Genomic DNA, 21,515 nt, shown 5'->3' with positions numbered 1-21,515 from the left:
TAAAAATCTTCATATTTTTTCTACACTTTTGCTTTTTATAGAGCTTTGATATATTTCTAGTGCAATAGTTTTTCTTTCTATACCTTACTCCTCCCCGAAACCTTTTGTCTCATTCTTCATCTTGAATATGGATCTTCTAGTCTTTATCTTCCCTCTTCCAAAAAAAAAAAAAAAAAAAAAGTGCTATATATTTTTGTTCTCTTTGATAGTTATCACCTTTTGGCTTTTTGTGCTTTTATTTTCTTGCTATTCTTCCTTTTACAGCATGTTGGATAAACCATCCCCCCCCCCCTTTTTTTTTTTTAAATTGTGTGTCTTGTTCTCACAAGACAAGCTACCCAACTCAGATGCACATGACAAATATGTATTGCTTGGGCTGTTCACATCTGGACACACCCTGCTCCATCTGTGAAGCTTTCGGACAGCGAGCCTTATTTGAGAGAAGGAACAAATTGTTTTTGAAAGGGCTTTTCTAAGCCCCTGTGAGAGAGAGTGCTCCCATCTGCTTCTTTGAAACAACCTTCATCTTCTTCTTCTGTTTCTTCTCCTCTCAAAACCTCCACTGAAAAACCAAAGGAAAAACAAGGAGAAAGAAGAAGATAAAAGAAGTCCATACACAGTAGGAAGAGGTCATTGGATCCTTCATCTACCTTGGATCCACCATCAAAATTACCAAAAACTCTCCGAGCCAGCTACTGTTCTCAGATCCAGTTCTGATCAGATCCAACACTCTGCCAAGGTTTTCCTCCAGAGTCTGCCACCTATACTCCATTCTCCAATACTGCAAGAGAAAACTGTACCATCACTCCAAAACCTACATCTACTGTAAAATGAGAAAAGGAATGTCCAAGTTTACACTCTTCCATTGGTTGTGAGAGTGCATTTCCTATGTTTACAAGCAGATTGGAGCCATCCTCTGCCTTTTCCTCCCAAAGATCATTCTACAAGATCAGTTGCTTCATCAACAGCATTCTTTTCCAGAGCTCCCCTTGATGTTATCTGTGCAGTTGCCACCTTCATTTCACATAAATTAGACATACACTTCAGATGACGAGCCTCTTTTGGTTAGGCTGTGATCTAGAATGTCCTTCCATAAGACCAGCTAAGTGTTACAGTAGTGGTGAACTCTGTCCCATACGTTGAGGAAAGGATGGAGAAGACAGCGTCAGATACAAAAGTTATGTACTCATCTTAATGTTAGATCTGTGTTGGTGGCGAGTATAACACACACACATATGCGTGTGTACGTACAGATGCACATACAAAGGCATTTGTGTGTATGTATTCCTCTTTTTTCCAGTTATGCCTTTGATTCACTAATTAGTTGCATGCAAGACAGAGAAGCTGTCCTGAACAGGATGCTGTTCTGTTGCAGGGCGCACGCATCACACACACAGACATATGCTCACACTCTCTCTCTCATGGGTGCTCATACTCTCACTTGCATGTTATGCTCATGTAAGGACAATTTGGAAAATCACCAATTCACTTACCTCATGTCTTTGAGATGTTGGAGGACACCATTGCAACTAGTGAAAAAACGTACACACAAGAAAGATTTGCAGATTCTGCTCTGAAGACTCCCCAGCTGGGAAATGAACTGGAGAGCCATGAGCTGTGAGGCAGCAATGCAAACTTCTACCTCACTGCGCCAAACACTCGCAGATTTTCTGTAGGTGTCGCACTATTGTCACTTCACTGGTGTGGTGGATAGTCTGTATCCACCTCTTGCAAGTCTTTCCTTTGTATAGTTGTACTCATTGCATATTCTTATGATACATGGGGGAGGGGCTCACACAGACTGCCATACTGTTTAAGGATTGTGGCTTCCCCATAAAAAGGGTACTTCACGTCAACCATTTTCTGCTCAGAACAGACTATTCTTGGCTCTGAAGACCTTGGCCACAACAGCTGTTTACAGAGCTACGTTTCATTCATTCAGAAAAATCATTCCATTGTGTGATACATAAGCAAATGGAGCAAAAGGTTATGCCCCTGTGCAGGGAGGAAGAACGTGCTTGTCTGGTATTGGCCCATAGATTGAGACATCACTTTCTTAGCCATTCACATTCTCAGAGTACTGAACAAGTTTACTGAATGCCTCAAGCTGCTGTTTTGGTTCTCTGCTGGAGCTGCAAATTTACAGTCCATGGCTGGCCAGCGTTTTCCAGGAGAGGGGAAACTGAGATAAGAGATCACTGTGCAAATCCCAGCATGCACAGTTTAGGGACGAAAGTGCAAAGCCTCTTCCCAGCTCCATGGCATGAGAGGATAAAGCTCTGACTACAACTCTGACAACCAGAATTTAAGTATCGGCTGGGGCACCGGAGGAGCCAGCAGAGGAGGATGGAAATGAATGACCAACACTGCTCTCCCATCTTGGGGAGGAGGGCCTAGTTAGCTGCCCAGCACTGGCAGGCTGACATTTGCAGACTACTGGGTTTAAGCCAGGAATCAGTCACATGGGTTTGGCAACTCATGCTATTGACAGTAGCTCTTGCTGTAGGTTGGTAGAAACATGTATGTACAGGTGGAACAAAAGAGGGCCATTACAATGATGCAAGCACTTATATCAGCCACTAGAGGTTGGGGCTAGTGACCAGAATAGAAAATGGTTCATATCCTCCGCCAAGTGTAATGAATGCTGCTTAAGAAGAGAGGAGTGTCATGTTGTTCCCCATCCTGGGAACTGTCAGGGTCAATTTTGAAGCAAGAATGACCCAGCCCTGGTTTGAGGGGAAGGCTGAAACCACACCCTCAGGCCATTTAGAAAAAAGGAACTCTTCCTTGGCAGAATGGTGAAAGATAGGCCACGGCTGGCAGGGCACAAGTTATTCCATGGCTACTGTTGATTGCCTCCTGCAGTCACTCTCAGTTGATGCATATAGGGACACTTGTATTAAGAGCAAATGAGCTCCCCCCTACCCATAGACATGGGGAGCTGATGATTGACAGGCATGGAAGAAAAATATAGGAAAACAAGACCAGTGTTTATTTTTAACCCTCCTTGGTGGCTTAGAGAGTTGTGGTTTCTGTCACTGTAGTCTAAAGACAAAGGAAACTCTTCTGGTGCTACCAGGAATTCCCTTCATAGCTGGAGTAACAGCCAGCAGTACACAATCGTTCACTGAAAAAATACACACCACAGCACTTAAGTGCAGTAGATTTTATTTTTGGCCCATAATCTCACAGGTAAACCAGTTTTAGCACAGAGCTTTCATCAGTATCCAATCTGTTCAGGCCAACCAAATGCATAAGGAAGGTGATTGAGTAAACCAACCTATTTCCTGTTGGTCGTATCAGATGGACTGTAGATGAAAAGGATTTAGTGTAATGGCAAGTTCATAAGTTCTGTTTTTCAGGCTACAAAACAGAATTCAAAATAATATATTTCTTTCTTGTTATGTTCCCCCACACAGACTAGTAGGTGTTCTTATACAGTTCCTGAGATGGAAAGTGATAGTGTCCCAAAGGGGAACAAGGATAGTGATATTACTTGCATCTCTTACTTCTACGAAAGGATGCTCCTTGGAGTCCCATTGAATTTATCAAAGCTGACCAGGTTTAAAAATGCTTGCTGTACAACACCCTACACTGTGTACTTTTACTAAAAGCAGTTTTGGTCACCATAGCTCTCCGTGAAGTTTGCTTGCACATCTCTCCAGCAGCACAAGCTGATTCTGTGGCTTAGGGCAGGCCAAGAGAAGTTTTATTTCACCTCAGTCTTCTTTGGTCTCTCCACTGCACCCAGAGAATTTACTGAAAACTTGGCACAAGTGTTTACCCACTTCTCATGATCCAGGTAATCTGTGTGTTCCTGTATTTGGATAAGTATGATTCAGGGTTTTGAGGGAGTAGATGCAGAATGTAGTCAGTTACTTGTGCTGCCTTACCAATTTAGGAGTTCTGTCTGAATCTACAGAAGTAAGAAATGGAACCAGAGGTATCAGTTACCTTCCTCTGAACTCCTATATACACAACAGTAGAAGTGTTGCTGCCCCTGGACATTAGGGCAGTTTTTTTGCAGGTCTGGCCCAGAACTTAATAGTGTCAGCTTGAAATTTTCTGAAAGCCTTAGGTTATATGACCTCCTCCATGGCTAATCTCAAACCATGTATTAAAAAATATGATAGTGCTTGAAAAAATATGAAAATACCACGGTCACCCATGGGACAAAGTGTTGTGATCTTTATTGTCAAGAAGTAACTAACTTGGTAGTCCTAGCAAGTATTAAACAATTAGGGGATATCTTTTGTTATCCTGAAGAGTAGCCACAATCTCTCTACAGGGTATTTGGACCTAGTGAGGGAGGGCAAACACATCTTTGAAGATTCAGGGGCATGGAGCAACTCTATGTTAAAAAAACATTCCAGGGAAAAAGAAATTATGGCTGTTCTAGCTCTCAATTTCTTCAAGAGACTCTGGCAGCTGTGTACTATACAGGTGGTTATGGAAAGCACAGCATTTATTTGGTATATAAATAGGCAGGGATGTGTGTATACTAATCAGTTGTGCAGACAAGCTTTGAGGCATCGGAAGTGGCAGTGAAACTGACTTATTTACTTTCATATTTCAGGCATCCTGTCAGACCACAGCTTTATAACATATAATTTGAACAGCTACATGCAAATGGTAACAAATGAAAAATAAATCAGGAGGGGCGTTATATATGTATACCCTTCACTCACATACTGCTCAACCTCTTAATTCAAGAAATCTGGACAAAGCCTAAAATAATTGGGGGACAAAGGCCCAAAAATAGGGACAGATTTTAAATATTGCTCTTATAAACTTAGAAAGCTGCTAGAATAATGGGCTTTGTGTTGGTATGCATTTTCTGAAGGATATGAAGTCTGAAACTCAAATGTATGTCTTTATTTAGTGACATCAGTCCTCCATGATTTGCCAGAAAACCACAGATTTTATGAGGAATGGACCAAATATCTGAGGCAAAAATCTGGACATTCTGTGAAAAGATGTACAGGTGAAAGGTATGCGCTTTCTCTCATACATACACACACATGCACACGGGAGACCTAGTCCTGGACCTTTTTGAATTAGAAGTTGGTCATGTGATTAAGAAGCTTTGCACCAGTGAATGCCTTTTAATGTCTTTTATGTGTCTCTCCTTATTTCCACTCTCATAACAAGCATCCTGTTGAAATCCAGGAGCAATCAAAGCAGGCTCATTCTTGTAGCTCCTCTGTCTCCAAGACGGCCATGTCTCTGCTAGCTAATACAGCTAAGTGAAGTTCTTCCACAATCCTTTACCTTCCCAAACCAGGAAGAGGGATTTTTTTATACGCACCAACTTGGCTAGTCTCAGACTGGAGCCACAGATGACATCTGTTCATTTTCAAGGACTGATTTCCAGGGAAGATGCTTCATATCCTGAGGGATGTCAGGAAGCATAGCTGTAGAAGGTTTTATACCTTTAAGTGGAAAAGGTTTTCCCTGTGGTGTTGTACCCAAGGATGAGCATCAGTACAAATCCCAAAACCCAGTGTTTTGTGTTATGTAGCAGAGTTTCCTTATCTATCCTGTGCTTCATTTAAAATAACTATGCCTGCTATTGTAGCAAGCTTTCCCTTGGATCTCTCGCCATCCTTCTGCTGTGCAGTAAAGCTGTTCCTGGAAGAGGTACGACTTTTCAGACCTCATGTAGAACAGTTGCAGTGCTACTATACATGAATTCTGTGCTGGAAGAGTTACCCCCCCCCCCTTGAGCCTGGTGTTACTGTAAGGATCAAGTACGTCTCCGGGAAACAATATTGGTTACAGTTATGTCAGCAAGAATGGGTTTGGAGCTTTAAGTCTTTATGACTAAGGAGTAATGTATGATCCTCTGTAAGGATAAGGCTAGCCACGGGACCAAACCCCCCTCTGTCTATGGTGTTGTCAGAGTTGCCATTACACAATGCATACATGTACCATTATTCTGCTCTAACAATCGGAACAAAGGAGAAAGTATACTGCTTTTGTCAGATGTCCGCAGGCAGCTTAAGCATTTTATCCAGAAATAGGGTTTAAAAGTGTGTCCAGTGGTTTCTGTCGTACATGCTGGGTAAGCAAGGCAGGCCATTTTCCAGACAAATTTTATCTAACTTGCTGGTAGATATCATCACTAGCTGTTAAATGTCATCACTGGCTGCTTGAAAATCTTGAAAAAAAAATTGGGAGGCAGATCAACGCCCCCTTCTAACAGGGGAGCAGCCAAGCCATCCACAGAAGTGTTCTTCTGGAATGACCCTGATTAGAATATATGTGACATAACAGGGGAGCAGTCAAGCCATCCACAGAAGTGTTCTTCTGGAATAACCCTGATTAGAATATATGTGACACAGTAATCTGAGTAACAACAGTAAGTGCTCTGTAAGCATTACAAGTTGTCTTTTCAGTCCACAATCAAAGCAGGATTGCCTTTTCCACTCTCCAGGGATGGATAACGGCACACTGCCACTAATTACCTAACTATACTAAAGGGGCTAAAGGAAGTTGAGACTACCACTGCAAATAATGCAGTAAGTAAGGACCTCATATTTTGTTGATATTCCATTTATGGCAAAAGCCTGAGACATCTCATAAGTTTTTTTTTTTTTTTTTCTTTTTTTTTTACGTGCACTTTATTCTCAACAGCTTTGACCAGCTTTGAGCCCCCCAGTTGCATCCCATTCTCTGTAGTCCCATCAGCTGTGCCAGCCTCCTTATGTGACCTGTACAGGGGCAGCTCATAGGATTAGCCGGGGTACAAGTCATCATGCTTCTCAGAGTAAAACAGAACCAGGCGGGAGCTGCCACACTACAGGGCTTTCCTCCTAAGCCTTATTCCCATCGGTTGCTGGTTGGTGTCACCAGGTGGGACTTGTAGGAAGTGTAACAGGCTTTGCAAGAAGGCTAATCCTGCATTCCCAATGATTTGCTTCTTGATACCCCACCCACTTTACCTGTGGTGGCTCACTTCTGTCAGTGAATTTCAGTCTTCAGTGGAAATCATGACATTGGGTGCACCCAAACACACTCCCACATTCTTCCCCCGATAGAGGCAAGTAGGTATACTCTTCTCTCTCTCTCTCGTTGTTGGCTCCTTCACCACTTGAGTTGCTAGTTGAACTTGGGTTATCTGGTCATAGGGCCTAATTTCTGCATGTTATGAAGAAAAAGGAATGCGCCCCCAAGTGAGTTAATTGGTGTCACTTCCCAAGGCAAAACAGCTAAGATCTTTAAATGCTCATTGCACATCTCCATGGACTTTGTAAATTTAACACTGGATTCAGGAGCTGCCCCCCATGCAGGTTGGCTACCTGTAGCTTTTCATTAAAAAGAACCAGTGTCTTGTGCAAGATGGAAGTTTCGGTCTGCCTGGTGAATGTCCATAGAGCTCTTGAAGTTCCTGGATGTCTGCCATTAGTTATTTCCTGTAGACAAGCTCACCAAATGATAAAAAATAGAGGATGCACAATAAATACTAGTAACCAAAAGTAATATACCCAGTAGCCATCAAGGAAAACTCCACTTTATTTGAATCAAACACCAGCAAAATCCTTTAGTTGTTAAGCGCTTTCATCATAGACAATGACTTCATCAGAACAAGGATAATTCATATGCTTGAAGAGGTCTATATATACCATGCATGATCGATCCGTCTCTGTCCCATTGGGAAATTTCCATATTCTTAAGCCTTTTGGCACTTGGTTTAGTTCCAGTGAACATTTTAAGTAAAGATAGTCAGCTTGCAGGCCATGATAGCACATTCATTATTGCACTTCCGTCTCAAGACTTGGCATGTACTGTGGGGACATTAACTGAAAGCCAGGAATTGGTTATCCCGTGAGATGGATAAAGCTCTTGTATACTACTAAATTCTGGTCTGATAATTGCACTGCTGAAATAGTTCCTGTGGTGCTGACATGATATAGAAGGTGCATCTTTACACTTGCATACATGTTTAGACGTGACTCATGAGCTCTGCCTGATGAGCAAGAGTGCCACCATTTCACTTTTTCATGCTTCCTTGCTATAGCACCCAACCTCCTTCTGCTGTTAACATCACAGCAGACCAGACACTTCCCACACCCAGGATGGCCTAGCCAACCTTGGTTTCTGACTCCCATCTCCCATTCCTTCTCCAACAGCACACAGGCTCGCTGGCCAAAGCTAGAACATAATTCTGTTGTTGTGTTGGCCATGTGTGAGGAGTTTAAAGTATGAAATGTAATGAGACATGGATCAGCCTATTAGAAATTGAAGCCAGCCTTGATGTGTGTTTACCATTCCATAGTATTCCGATGTATGGCTCACAGGGGATGCGTTGTGGTTATAGGCCAGAATGCCTTACGCTGGTGCTGCTTAACCTTATGTTATGCAGTCCCAGATAAAAGAAATTACCAGGAATGCTGGTTTGCCATGTATTTGCTAAACTGTGGCTTTCTGGGGCTGGGTTTTAATATTTTTCACTGCTGTGTATTAAGCTATCTAGCATTATCTGTTAAATATTTCATTGTTGCATATGCTTTTATTGTCAAGAGTATTCACATTTACTTTACTTGTCTTGGTGGAGAGATTGGTGATCTTTTTTTTCCCTACAGATTGATATCTGTAACACATAAGCGTGCTTTTTTCAGCTGTTATCTAAATGTTAGTGTTGGAATAGGGGATATTGCACTTGAAATTAATTATTGCCTGAAAGACATGAAATCATTAACATCATTTCATAATGTGTTTTGTGATTTTTTTTTTTTGTTGATCATTGTTTGTTTTTTCATTTTTGTGAGCTTTCCCATGCATGTGCAAGTTATTTTTTCTTAGGCCCCCTTGTACTCCCTGGTCCCAATTTTATGAACCATCGAGAGCAGGCCATAGCCAGACTAAGATCCTTGCCAGCTCAGCTAAAGCATAAGCGGAACAAGCACAAAGGTATTTGGTCTTCCTTAACTGACTAGGTTGATATATGTTTGTCTTCCACATCTTTTCTTCTATTCCACTGATTCTTTGTTTTTAGAAAACTGCACTAAGCTGAGTCTGTTTTGTTCTTGTCTTAATATTATGCAAATTAAAAACAAAGAAATGTTTATTAGTTATATGAGAAAAATTAAATTATCTGCTGCTTCACGTTTTCCTTGTGTAATGCATTATTTTATTTTCTCCATTAAGGTTATAAAACTACAAAACACATTTACCTGTTAATCCAGAGCATTTTTGCTATGAGCATTTAGTGCCCTTTTTCCTTTGTGATCATTCTGTGCTTTGTCTATCTCCATTACATCTGGTTTGTTATATGCAGAATTGCAGAAAAGAATATGTAAGATAGTCTGTAGTCTGTCTTAAAACTGCTGCAGATGATGTTTTTGTACACTAATATAAGTAGTTTAAGTTGATTTTTTGTATAGATGTGTTTTAAAAATGAATGTGGTCTTAAGATTCACCACAACACAGATAATGCATCTATTTGAAGTTAGATTGCATGAAGTGGTGGTTTTAACTCTGCTGAAAAGTGCAGCATTTGATGTAATGTTTTTGTAATATGAGAAATCTTAGTGTTTTGAGGTGTGATGTCAGTTTTCATTCTATCCTCAACTAATGGGTTTGGATCCAGTCCTCGGATCCAACTCTGCCATTGCTAACCAAAAAAACTCTCGAGCTTCTCCTTTACCCATAATGTACCCAACCCGAAGTTCCCTCAGATCTCGTTTGCTGCTTTTTGCGAAAGATGTGGTTGACCATAGCTCTCGGGCATTTTTCATATGTTATAATTATTCTTTAAATCTTAATATTTTTTAATTTTTCTTAAATTATCTAAAGTTTCTCTTACCATAGCTCAAGATTCTTTTTAGTGCAAAAGAAAACAGGAACCTGGAGACCAATTTTGGATCTCAGTAACTTGAACAAGTCAGCTCGATGTACCAAGTTTTGGATGGTCATGGTTCAGCCCATTTTCCCGATGACTGGATGAGCTCAGTAGACCTTTAAGATGCGTACTATCGCATAAAGATGAACAGACGGTCAGAAAACACTTGCGCTTCTGGCTGGGAGCCAGTCATTACCAATTCAGAGTTCTGTCTTTTGGTCTCACCACAGCCTGAGGATATTCACCAAGTGTATGGTAGTAGTCGCAGCTCACTTGAGACTGCAAGGATTCTGGGTGTTTCCTTATCTAGATGACTGGCAGATTACCACCCCCAATGAGGCATCAATTAATACAGGCAAGAGATCAGATTCTCCAGATGTATTCTCATCTGGGAATAACCATAAACTACAAGTCTCAACTGGAACCAACCCAAAATTTGGAATTCATAGGAGCACTGTTCGATGCAGACTTAACTATCGCTTCACTGCCATCTCAAGGGTTTAAACTGTAAGATCACAGGTCAGAAAAATAATATGCAATACCAATATTTCAGCCTGCTTGGTCCTTCAAGATCTAGGCTCAGTGTCAGTGGCAATAACAGTAGTGCCTAGCCAGACTTTACATGAGAATGGTTGATACTTTCCCAGCCCATGTCAACTCTGATACAAATCTCAGATATGCAAGAGAGATCTCAGGTGGTGGATTCAGTCAGATCAGGTTCTACAAGGCCATCTTTTCATTTCACTTCAGCCAAAGGCCACAGTGACTATGGACGCTTCCCAGTTGGGGTCAGGGGGGCATTTTCTGGGGAAAATATTCCAAGGCACTTGGTCACACAGAGGCCAATTTGGATGCCAGTGTTCTAGGGATGAGAGCAGTGCTTTTAGTGTTGCAGGCCCTTCAAGATACTCTCCCTTCAGGGACGATTGCTATTCAAACGGACAGTATGTCAGTAGATTGGTACATCAACAAACAAGGAGGGACCAGATGTTACTCCTTGTGCCGAGAAGCACTCAGATTGTGGCAGTGGGTGATCTCATCCAGCCCCTTTCTCATAGCAATCCACATTCTGCTCAGCAGATGCACTCTTCTACCTCATGAATGGTGTGTCAGCAAGAACATGACTGAAATGATTTATCGTAGATGGGGCCAGCCTTGCTGCAATCTTTTTGCTTCTCCCCTAAACAACAAATGCAGCAGCTACTTTGTCTTAATCCCCTCACAGGGGGAATCACCGCGGGATGCTCTACTTCATGATTGGCCCCTGGTCTACTTTATACCTATCCAGAAATCCCATTAATTCTGAAATTCCTACAGAAAACTGCCAAGTTGAAGTGCAAAGTCATCCTCATTGCATCTTAACGGCCTTGACAGATTTGGTTTTTCCTTTCTTTGGCCTCACTTCCTTCACCAACCTTGGATTCTGGATCAGACTCTAGACCTCCTATCTCACCCAACATGCATGATCCACCCAGACATATCAAACCTCAGGCTCATGGCCTGGCTTCTCCAATTCAATCAGTTGCCAGACAGCCTATACTCTCCTCCCTTGTCCGACATGTATTTTTATTTTTCCATAAACCTTTAACGCATAAACTCTCTTCCAGTAAAAAAAGAATTTGGCTGAACCTTTTTCAGCTCCATTAATTAACATCCTTGAGTTTTTGGCCCTACATTTTAAACAAGGAGCTATTTCCTCAACTGTTGAAGTTCAGTTAGCAGCAGCTGTATCAGACTTTCACATTGGATTTGAGGGTTCCTCAATAGCCTTTCATAAGTTGTGCAGAGCATTCATGCAAGACTCACACTACTTTTAAGACCTCCTTTTAAGGACCCTACTCCCCCATGGGACCTCAGTCTGGTACTGCAGTCACTTATGCATTTCCCATTTGAACCAGCAGCTAAATGTGATTTTAAAAATATCTTTCTTGAAAGTGTTTTTTCTAGTAGCCGTTACATCTGCTAGATGAATTTCAAGCATTGTCTTCAAAACCTCCATACTTGATTTTTCACAAGGATAGAGTTACATTACTAACTAATGTATCTTTTCTTTCCAAGATGGTGTCAGAACCAGTGTCAATCAGTCCATTAATTTGCCAGTATTCTTCCCCAAATTTGCTAACAAAGATGAATACATGTTGCATTTATTGGATGTTGACAGACAGTTATTTTTTTACCTGCATATGACAAAAGACATAAGAAAAAACAGATCAGTTTGTTTGTTTCCTTTTCAGACTTGAAATTGGGTAAACCAGTTGCCAAAGTAACTTTAGCCAGATGGCTAACTGATTGTATGTCATTTATTTATAAAAAATTGGGTATTACCTTACCACAACCAGTACAAGCTCATTCAACTAGATCCATGACATCGTCTTCAGTTTTCCAATCCACAGCAGCCTTGGATGACATATGCGCAGCAGATACTTGGGATACTCTGGTCTCCAGAGGTAGAGCATCATTTGGTTCAACTGTGCTCAGGAATATCCTTCCTTAGAGTCCACCCCAGGATTTTGGGTAACTGGGGATTCTGTCCCATCAGTTGAGGATAGAATGAAAATTGACAACATCAAATAACACAGTTATGTACTTACCATAATGCTCCATCTGTGTTGTCCTTCATCATTCTTCTTCAACTTCCCACCCATCAACCCCCGTTCTTTCTATTGACAAACTTCTGGATGAATGAGTTTTTTAATAGACACATCACTGTCCTTTATATTGAGCTCCAGATATAGTCTTTTTTTTTTGTATTGAGTGCGTGCAATTTTACACCTTTAACTATGCATAGTAAATATTTCCTTTCTGGTAAAATCAGCAGATAAGATCTGAGAGAACTTAGGGTTGGTGCATTATGGGTAAGGGAGAAGCTCGACAGTTTTTTGGTTGCCACAAGCTTTAGCAACAGCTGAGTCTGATCCAAGGATCAGATCCGAACCCATCCGTTGAGGAAGAATGAAAATGGACAACACAGATGGAACGTTATGGTAAGTCAATAAATTCTTTTTTTTTTTTTTTGTCTTTTAGTGCATCTGATTTAGTAGAATAAGTCTGCTGTTGAAACAGCAGGCCATGAACAGGGAAAAATACTTATTGCCCGAGTACCCTTTTAAAATGTAATTCTGCACTTTGAATATTGCTGAGACCATGTATGGCAGCTTCAAATTATGGAGATACTTAAAGGTTCAAATATGAGTACAACATGTGCATTTGTGGTTTATGATGATCCGTGAAGACCTGTACATGCAAGATGTTTTTAGCTACAAATGGGTAAGGGTTGGAAGAATATCAAGAGCTGGCATATAAATTTGTAGTTCTCTCCTTTATCATTTTTTTCTACCTGTATATATAATTTGACAACTAATGAAGTTCTTTCAGTTAATTGCTTTCTATATTGAGATTTTTTCCTTTTGCATCTTACCTCCACTTTCTTTTCCATTACTGTTTTAGTAAAAAGGGTTTTTTCCAGAATAACTACTATGATTTTGGTCTATGCTTTCTACTCCTTCAGATGTTTGAAGTTCTTGGAGACTCTCATTTTCAGTTTAGCATCCTATTCTTTACTAGCTTGTGTACCCTAACATGCACAGGTTTTCATTAAAAGATTTTTTTATCTGCAGATGTTCTGTTGTTCTCATGTTGCAGTATTCATAACCTTTGGGTTAGCGTCCGCCTAGCGACCCGAAAATCCGACCAGCATACAAAAGCTTTAGTCACTGCAAGGTACATTGGACTTTTGACGTTGGCCATAGGGTGCATGGGCCATAAAGGTGACGTCTACATGGACCTTCCTCAGAACTTCTCTGGGACCAGTCAAACTTCAGCTCATCCTGTCATCTCTGCGTTGGATCCTGTGATTTAAAGATAAGTACCCCTTTGGGGCATTTTTCTTCTTGTTTTTTTGGTCACTGCATGCCTGCCCAGGTTCATGTCATCCAGAAAAGGAAGGTGTAGGTGTGGACATCAGATCCCACATAAGGATGCCCACGACCTGTGTCTGTTCTGCCTAGGGCCCAACCACGACCATAAGTCCTGAAGGATATGGCAGGCCTTTGTCCCAAGACACTTCACAGCTGTCTTTACGCCCTTAAAATGCATCTAGAGAACCAACACCTCCAGCGTCTCGCTCTTGTGATGGAAGGGCCGTCCAGCCATACCGTTGAGCCACCGAAAAAGAAGGCCACAGTTACCAGGCCTGAGCCTACTTCTGCACCTCTTCCACCCAACCTTTCCCCTGAGGCCGAGGTACACCTGGAGGAACATACGGAACCAGCTGACTCTGGTATAGCAGGTACCATTCCAGAGGCCGCAAAACCAAGATCTGAAAGCATGTCCATTGAGATAAAACAGACGTCTGATGCCGACAACGAGGGGGAACTTTGGCTTGCTGCGGATGCCCAGACCGGTCCTGCCACCATTAGTGAGGCTTCTGAACCTAGGCTTTCCTTAGGGCCTATGCCTTTCAAGCCTGTTTCTTCTTTAAAAAAGAAATAGAAAACCAACCATGTGACTTCACCTCCTGAGAGCTTGCCTGCTTGGCAAACTTTCTCTCAGTGTTTGTTCAATGCCTTTATAGCCCTTAGGCCTTCCATGGCTGCTTCTTCTCTGGCTGCCCCTCCTGTTATCAGCGCTAGGCCCCAGACTGCAGAACCTCTTGCAATAGAGGCTGAAGACACTTAAGATGTCTCTTTAGAGGATTCTCTCTCTTATGCTTCACAATTGCCTTCCCCTCTAGGATATGCCTCCCCAGAATAGGACTCTGCTGAGGGGGATTCCCCTGGGGAGGACCTTACCTTTGGAGAAACCATCTCTCGGATGAGAGTTTTTCAACTGGGACTCCACATAAATATCTGAAGTCCAAAAGAAGTGTTATGAACTCCTACAAATGGGTACCCCTTCACCTTCTGCCATTCCACCAGTCCTACCAGCCTTTTTAGATGCCTTTTCTGCTACTTCTGAAAATCCTGAATCCCAACCCCCTGCTTCTAGAAGACCTGACAGATTGTATAAGGTCCCAGAAAGGGCAAGATTTCTAATAAAATGCCCTGATGCAAATCCTGGTACTATTTCTGTCTCTGCAGACAAACCCTCCAGACTGTTACCCTCTACCTCTGTCCTTCCTTCTGATAAGGACAGCAAAACTGTAGAGAGTATTGGCAAGAAGGGATGTATACATTTGCCACTTTGGCATTTAGTGCCATTGACTACCAGACACATGTCTAAGTACTCCCTGGCCCTTTTGACTCAGGCTTCACAGCTCTTGGATGATCTCCCTCATTTGGCCACAAAGTCACAAATCTGTAACCTGATCTCCTTGTCCTCACAAGTGACAAGACACTCAATCAGATGTAGTTATGATGCTGCAGAGGCCTCAGCCAGATCTGCAGCTTCAGCCTCAGTGCTCAGAAGGTCCTCTTGGTTGAGGCTGCAACTCTTACCTGACGATTTCAGAGCTAAACTTCTAGATGCTCCCCTGGACAGTAGTGCCTTGTTTGGGGCCCAAGTAGCAGAACTTTTCAAAGCCCTTTCAACTGAAGGGGAAAGAGCTGTAGGACTTGAAACATTTGTCCCCAATTCCTAAATTCCACAGAAATTATCCTACTAAGACCCAGTTCATTAGAAAACATTATGCTCCTCCTCCTACTAGGGCAAAAAGAGTTCCAGAAAGCAGCAGCCACCTTCCACATCTGCCCAGACACTAACCCAGAAACCTCCATTTCAGGACAAGACAGGTAATCTGTGACCACCTGCCTCCTCCTCCCTCTCCAGATCCTATACCCCTTTCCCAGAGACTCTATCACTGTCTGCTTTTCTGGAAAAGTATTACGTCAGACAAGTGGGTCTTGTCAATCATAGAAAAAGGTTACTTCATGACTTGGGCCATTTCTCCAGTCTTGAGGCATCCCACAGCCACCAAAGGACCACCTGCCCCTATTCCAGCCAGTCTTGGACAGCCTCCTCTCTCAAGAGACTATCCAACCAGTCCCTGCATCAGAAAAGGGAAGGGGCTTATATTCAAAATGTTTCCTGGTCCCAAGAAAGGACGGCCCATGGAGACCCATCCTGGATCTCTCTCACCTCAACCTTTTTCTTCAAGTACCCACCTTCCACATGCTCACGCTTCAGACTCTGTTTCCACAGCTGATGTCTCAGGTATTTTTAGCCACGTTGGACATCAAAGATGCCTACTTGCATATCCCCATCCTGCCCAAGTACAGGAAGTACGTGAGCTTCTCTGTGGGTTCCTCACATTTTCAGTTCTCTGGACTATCTACTGCCCCAAGGGTATTCAATAAGTGTCTGGCTCCAGTGGTAGCCTAGTGCAGGGTCCTAGGGATACAGATTTTCCCATACCTAGATGACCCCCTGATCCAGGCATATTGTTACAGTACTCTCCAGAACCATCTCCAGACAGTTATTTATGTTCTACAGTCTCTGGGTTTCACAGTCAGCTTCCCCAAATCCAACCTAAACCCTCTCATGACCAAGTCTTCCTGGGCTACAGAATCAAGACAAACATAATGATGACATTCCTCCCACCCCAAAAGGTGGAAAGCCTGAAGGAATACCTGTTGTCTGTCATCCACGCCCCTGCAATGACAGGAAGAAAATACCTCAGACTCTTTGGTCATATGGCTTCTACATTCCCCATATTGCCACTGGCAAGACTACACATGAGGAAACTTCAGTGGTACCTGAGGTCTACATGGACACAACCCTCCCACCCCTTGGACCACACCATTCCCTTCCTACTATGCCTAAGGAAAGAGATCCTTTGGTGGGTGGATCAAGTTTTTCTGAACCCAGGACTTCATTTGCAACACCTAACTCCAGTCCAGGAAATGTGCACAGATGCTTTAGACCTGGGTTAGGGAGCTGCTGTGGGAAGTTTGAAGGTGGAAGGCATATGGACAGGCCCCTTCAAGAGGGAGCACATCAATATCAGAGAAATGAGGGCTCTCGTATTTGCACTGAGGGCTTTCAAAGATATTCTTGTACTAAGACCCCTGAAGTTCATGGACAGCACTACTGTTCTTTGGTATGTGAACAAACGGGGGAACAAGATCATACTTGGTATGCAGACTTGCATTCCAGGCCTGGGAATTGGCGGTCCACAGGGAGTCATTCTACAGGCTGTCTATATCCCCTCAGCTCAGAACACTCAAGCAGACATCTTGAGCAGGTTTATGTCGCAATCCCACGAATGGATGCTACACAGGGATATGTTTCTGGACATAATCCACAGGTGGAGTATGCCACAAATAGATCTGTTTGCCTCCCCTGTTATCAGACAACTTCCACAGTTTTGTACCAGGGCACCCAGCCCCCTAGCGAGGGCAATGGACGCCTTCTCTATCTCATAGGATCATTGGAAGTTACTAGGTTAATGGCCCTGGGACCCTTACAAGCCTAGCCAAAAGTTTATCACCAAAAAGAAACCTCAGTCAGCACCTGTTGCCCCTGTCAATGAGGGACACAGGTGGATCCCCTTGGAAAAATTTCTGTTTTCCCATCCACTCATCAAGGTTGCACTTAGAGGGTCAGTGAGGTGCTTTGTTTGATGTGTATGGGAAGTCTTTTCCAGAGATGAGGCAGTCTCTGGGAGACGAACCTTTCTCTCCTGTAGGTTTTGCTGATGTCGCATATTGTATTCAGGCCTTTCTAGCGGGTAATGTGCAAGGAGTTACACTTACGGATATGGAGCATCTCTAGTAGGGCAGGGTCCGAGATTGCCTTGTAGGCGAGACGCAGCACCTCTGAACAACCTGTAAGATACCAAGTAGAGTAACATTGATTTGAGCCTGTCTGCATAGGACAGGTTTTGGAGACTATGGATTCTCTTTGTGAGGTATTTCTGTAGCCTTTCCAGTTGGTGCAGATGTTTGGAGAGGTACATACCAATCGGGGTGTTATACTCAATTATTGGTCTAATGAGAGAGGAGTGTAGAGAGGTAATAACCTCCTTTCTTCAGGATGCAGTCCTTTTACTTATGAGATGAACCAAGTAAAAGGCATTTCTGACCACTGCCGCTGTATGATGGTCGAGTGTGAGATTGTTGTCAACCTGAGTATCTAGGTCTCTCACCACAAGTTGTGTGCTTAGGGGGTTGCTGTTGATGTAGTTATCGGTAGGTGCAGTGTTTTTGCCGAATGGTATGATACATTTTTTGAGTTTAGCTTGTGACCATGACTTTGGCTTCAGTCATTAGTTGCTGTGAGACCCTCTTGCAGTATGTTAACATCATTTGGGGAGTCACTGACCACCCAACTTACAATCGTTTGCAAACTTGGTCAGCCACAGGCCTTTTGTCTTGGACTGGACCTCTGAGAGGTAGATGCCAAACAGTAGGGGTCCCAGGACAGATCCCTGGGGAACTCCACTAGTGACAGGTCTGCTGTCTGAGTTGGAGGCACATATTTTGACCTTGTGGATCCTTTCGTTGAGCCAGTTGGCCACCCACCTGATGAGATAAGGATTTCACCAAGCTGTGTTAGCTTCTCGATGATGCCTGAGCGGGGATTGTGTCAGAGGCCTTGGCCAAGTTAAGGCAAGCTGTATGTACTGACTTTCCCTCATCCAGGGCCTTGGTAACAGTCTTAAAAAAGTCAACTAGGTTCAACAGGCAAGATCTGCCCTTGACGAATCCGAACTGGGGGGGGGGGGGGTCAAGTGCTTGGAGATCACCTTTGTCCTTGTTTATGAGGTCCATAAAAATACGGAGTGAAGCCTGTACTTAGGCCATGGTTGAATAGTGTGCTGAATGGCAAAGCCAGTTCTTGCTGGAGATGGTGCAGAATACAGCCTGGGATACTATCCGGTCTCATGGAAGCTATATTCTTTGCCTTGGATAGGGCCTTTAACACTTAATCTATGTAGATTTGAGGTGCAGGAGAAGTGTTGAGGATGTCAAAAGGGCCTTTGGGGGGGACAGGGGGTGAAGTTTGTGCTGAACCTATCTCCTAGCATGAAGGCTAAGTCAACAGGATCAGTGTCAGTGATACTGTTAAGTACTAATTCGGAACAAACCTGGGCCTTACCATGGAGGTTTCTGACATAGCTGAAGGCGGCTTTGTGGTTTCCCTTTGTTGCAGAGGTAGTTTTGATTCATAATTGGCTTTGGAGGTTTTCACTAGTGATCTAATTTGCTTGTTGAGGCTAATGGAGTTTTTCTAATTTTGGAATTTGTTTTTACCCTTGGACAACAGTTTCTTCCTTTTGTTGTAAAGTCTGTTGATTGATGTCTATCAAACAGGTTCGTTTTTCCTTGAGGAGCAGGTTTTAGTTCTATTAGGTATTGCTGAGTCCATGCAGTTGTACAGGTGCTTAAATACTGCATTGGCGTAGTGTTTAGCATAATAGTCTGCATCCTATGAGGGAGGCAGTGGTGTGAAGCTGCTGATACCCTCCCTTAGGAGGTTGTAGTCAGCTTTTAGGATTTTTTTTAACTTGATTACGGCTGGGGGGGGTTGAGTGGGATAGATACTTTGAATGACAGTCCGATGATCTGATCTTACCAGGGAGGAACATACAATGGGAGTAGTGCAGCAGTCACCCATGTTGGTGAGAGCCAAGTCCAGAATGTTATCTCTCCTTGTGGGGGATGCGACAAGCTGGTCTAGTGAGTTAGAATTGATGAAATCAAGTAATCGTTGAGTGAGTGCATTAGTGCAGGACTAGTTCACCCAGTCTGTGGTGGAGTAGTTGAAGTCAGCAAGGATCAGGGTGTTGGGGGTACCATGATGGAGTCAAGTAGATCCATGTAAGAGGAGTGGGTGTCCTGAGTCATGGGGGGCGGAGTCTATAGCTGGCTATAACTTGGATGGGTGTCTTGTCAACCATCAGTTACACCTGGAGTCATTCCAGTGCATCATGCTGGCAAACCAGTCTGGATGTAATCTTCCACAAGGATAGGGTAACCCTATGAACTAACCCGCCCTTTATGACTAAGGTGGTTAATGAGCTGTCCCTGAACCAATGTGTGCACCTCCCCAGCTTTTTTTCCACAACCCTAGAATGACAGTGAGAGAGTCCTACATTCCCTTGATGTTCACAGACAACTAAGATTCTACCTAGACAAGACCAAATCCCTCAGGAGGTCAGCAGAACTGTTGGTCTGCTTTGACTCCAGGGCTCTGGGAAAAGCTATGACAAAGCAGACTGCTTCTGCCCGGATTTCCTAAGCCATCTCCTTTTCTTATACCTACCATGGCAAACACCTGGACTCATAACATAAAATCCCATTCTACTAGGGCTATAGCCTCCTCTGGAGCATTTTTCAAGGGTCTGGACACTGCCTCTATTCTAGAAGCAACTACCTGAACATCTGTCCATACCTTCGCCAAACACTACAAACCGGACCATATCTCCAGATCTAGAGCAGGTTTTCCTAGGGCAATCCTGCATGGATTTTTAGAAAATAGTTCCAAACCACCCTCCGCTTCTTCCATTTGAGCTATGGAACTCACCCAGAGGTTATGAATACTGCAACATGATAATAGAAGGACATATAGTTGTGTAAAATCTTACCATAACCATCGATGTCCTTCAGTTCCATGTTGCAGTATTCTATCCCACCCTCCTACCCCCTCGAAAAGAAAGAAAAAAAAAAAAGCTTTGCTGAATGATTCAGGACTTGTGCAGCTATCCTGGGACTAGGGTCCAATTGGGCATTCATTTCTGAGGAAGGTACATGCAGACGTCATTTTTATGGCCCACGCACCCTGTGGTCGTTGGGAGTGTGGCCTAATGGTTAAGGTGTTTGCCTTACAAACACAAGGTGCAGGGTTTGAGTCTCACAAGGGATAATTGGCTAGTCATAAAATGGCTTGCAAGGGCAGTTAGCGTAGTACTAACCTATGAACCTAACCTATGGTCAACATCAGACATCCCACGTATCTTGCAGTGACTAAAGCTTTTGTATACTGACCAGACGTTCAGTTCACTAGGCGGAGGCTAACCCAAAGATTATGAATACTGCAACTTGGAAGACAAGGACCTCTATGGTTATGGTAATATTTTACACTGTTGTTTTTAGCTGGTTTAAAACAAAATAGTGAGATGCTGACCTTATTAATGAGCTTTGTGGGGTTTCAGGTTTCTAAGACCCAGAAAGAAACAAACGGGAAGGGTGTTTGGTGATTTGGTTTTCTTGCTTTCACTTAACATTCAACCATTAACCATCAGCATCATCATCAATGGTCGATTTCCAGGTCCTTGCTATCTGCTTCATACTTTTAGCTGGTTCAGAGACAGCTCATCTTGCTATGGTGTTTTTGGATAGTACCACTAATTTTTCTTTTCATCACAACTACCATCTTAGCATTTAGTATTCTACCATTTGAGGTCAGCACAGCTAAAGGACTTCTTTAATGACTGTCTTGTTTCCAGCCATGTAGTAATTTTTTGCCTGTTAAGAGAAGACTTGACTGTTAGGTGCTTCTCATTTTGTCAGCTGGACTGTTACACAGCAGTTGGTTAATTGATTGAATCAGTCATTCTTTTTATTGCTTTAAGTTAGTTGATAAATTATTTTAAGGGCAAATTTATCATTTTTCCATGGTGTTTAGTCCTCCTTATAATTTCTGTGTTAGCAGCTCAATGTTAATTTTCTAAGGCTTCTCAAAGTTGTGTTCTTCAAGATGGTCAGTGGTCCTACAGTACCAAACCTGCCAA

At 42.8% G+C, this 21,515-nt stretch overlaps 1 protein-coding gene across 1 annotated transcript in view; it reads left to right on the top strand.

The window, feature by feature from the left end:
- Window positions 1–21,515, top strand: part of MYCBP2 (MYC binding protein 2) — a gene marked incomplete in the record, with an annotated part of 5,088,083 nt that overhangs the window by 1,403,212 nt on the left and 3,663,356 nt on the right. Inside the window, 1 exon segment of the mRNA XM_044072904.1 lies at window positions 8,806–8,913. Coding sequence (XP_043928839.1) covers window positions 8,806–8,913 — 108 coding nt within the window.

The sequence above is a fragment of the Protopterus annectens genome, chromosome 5.part1 (assembly GCF_019279795.1).
Source record: "Protopterus annectens isolate FY-2018-M chromosome 5.part1, PAN1.0, whole genome shotgun sequence".
NCBI classification, from domain to species: domain Eukaryota; kingdom Metazoa; phylum Chordata; order Ceratodontiformes; family Protopteridae; genus Protopterus; species Protopterus annectens.
Note: the sequence above shows the minus strand (reverse complement) of the source record. Positions and strands in the feature narration are given on the sequence as shown.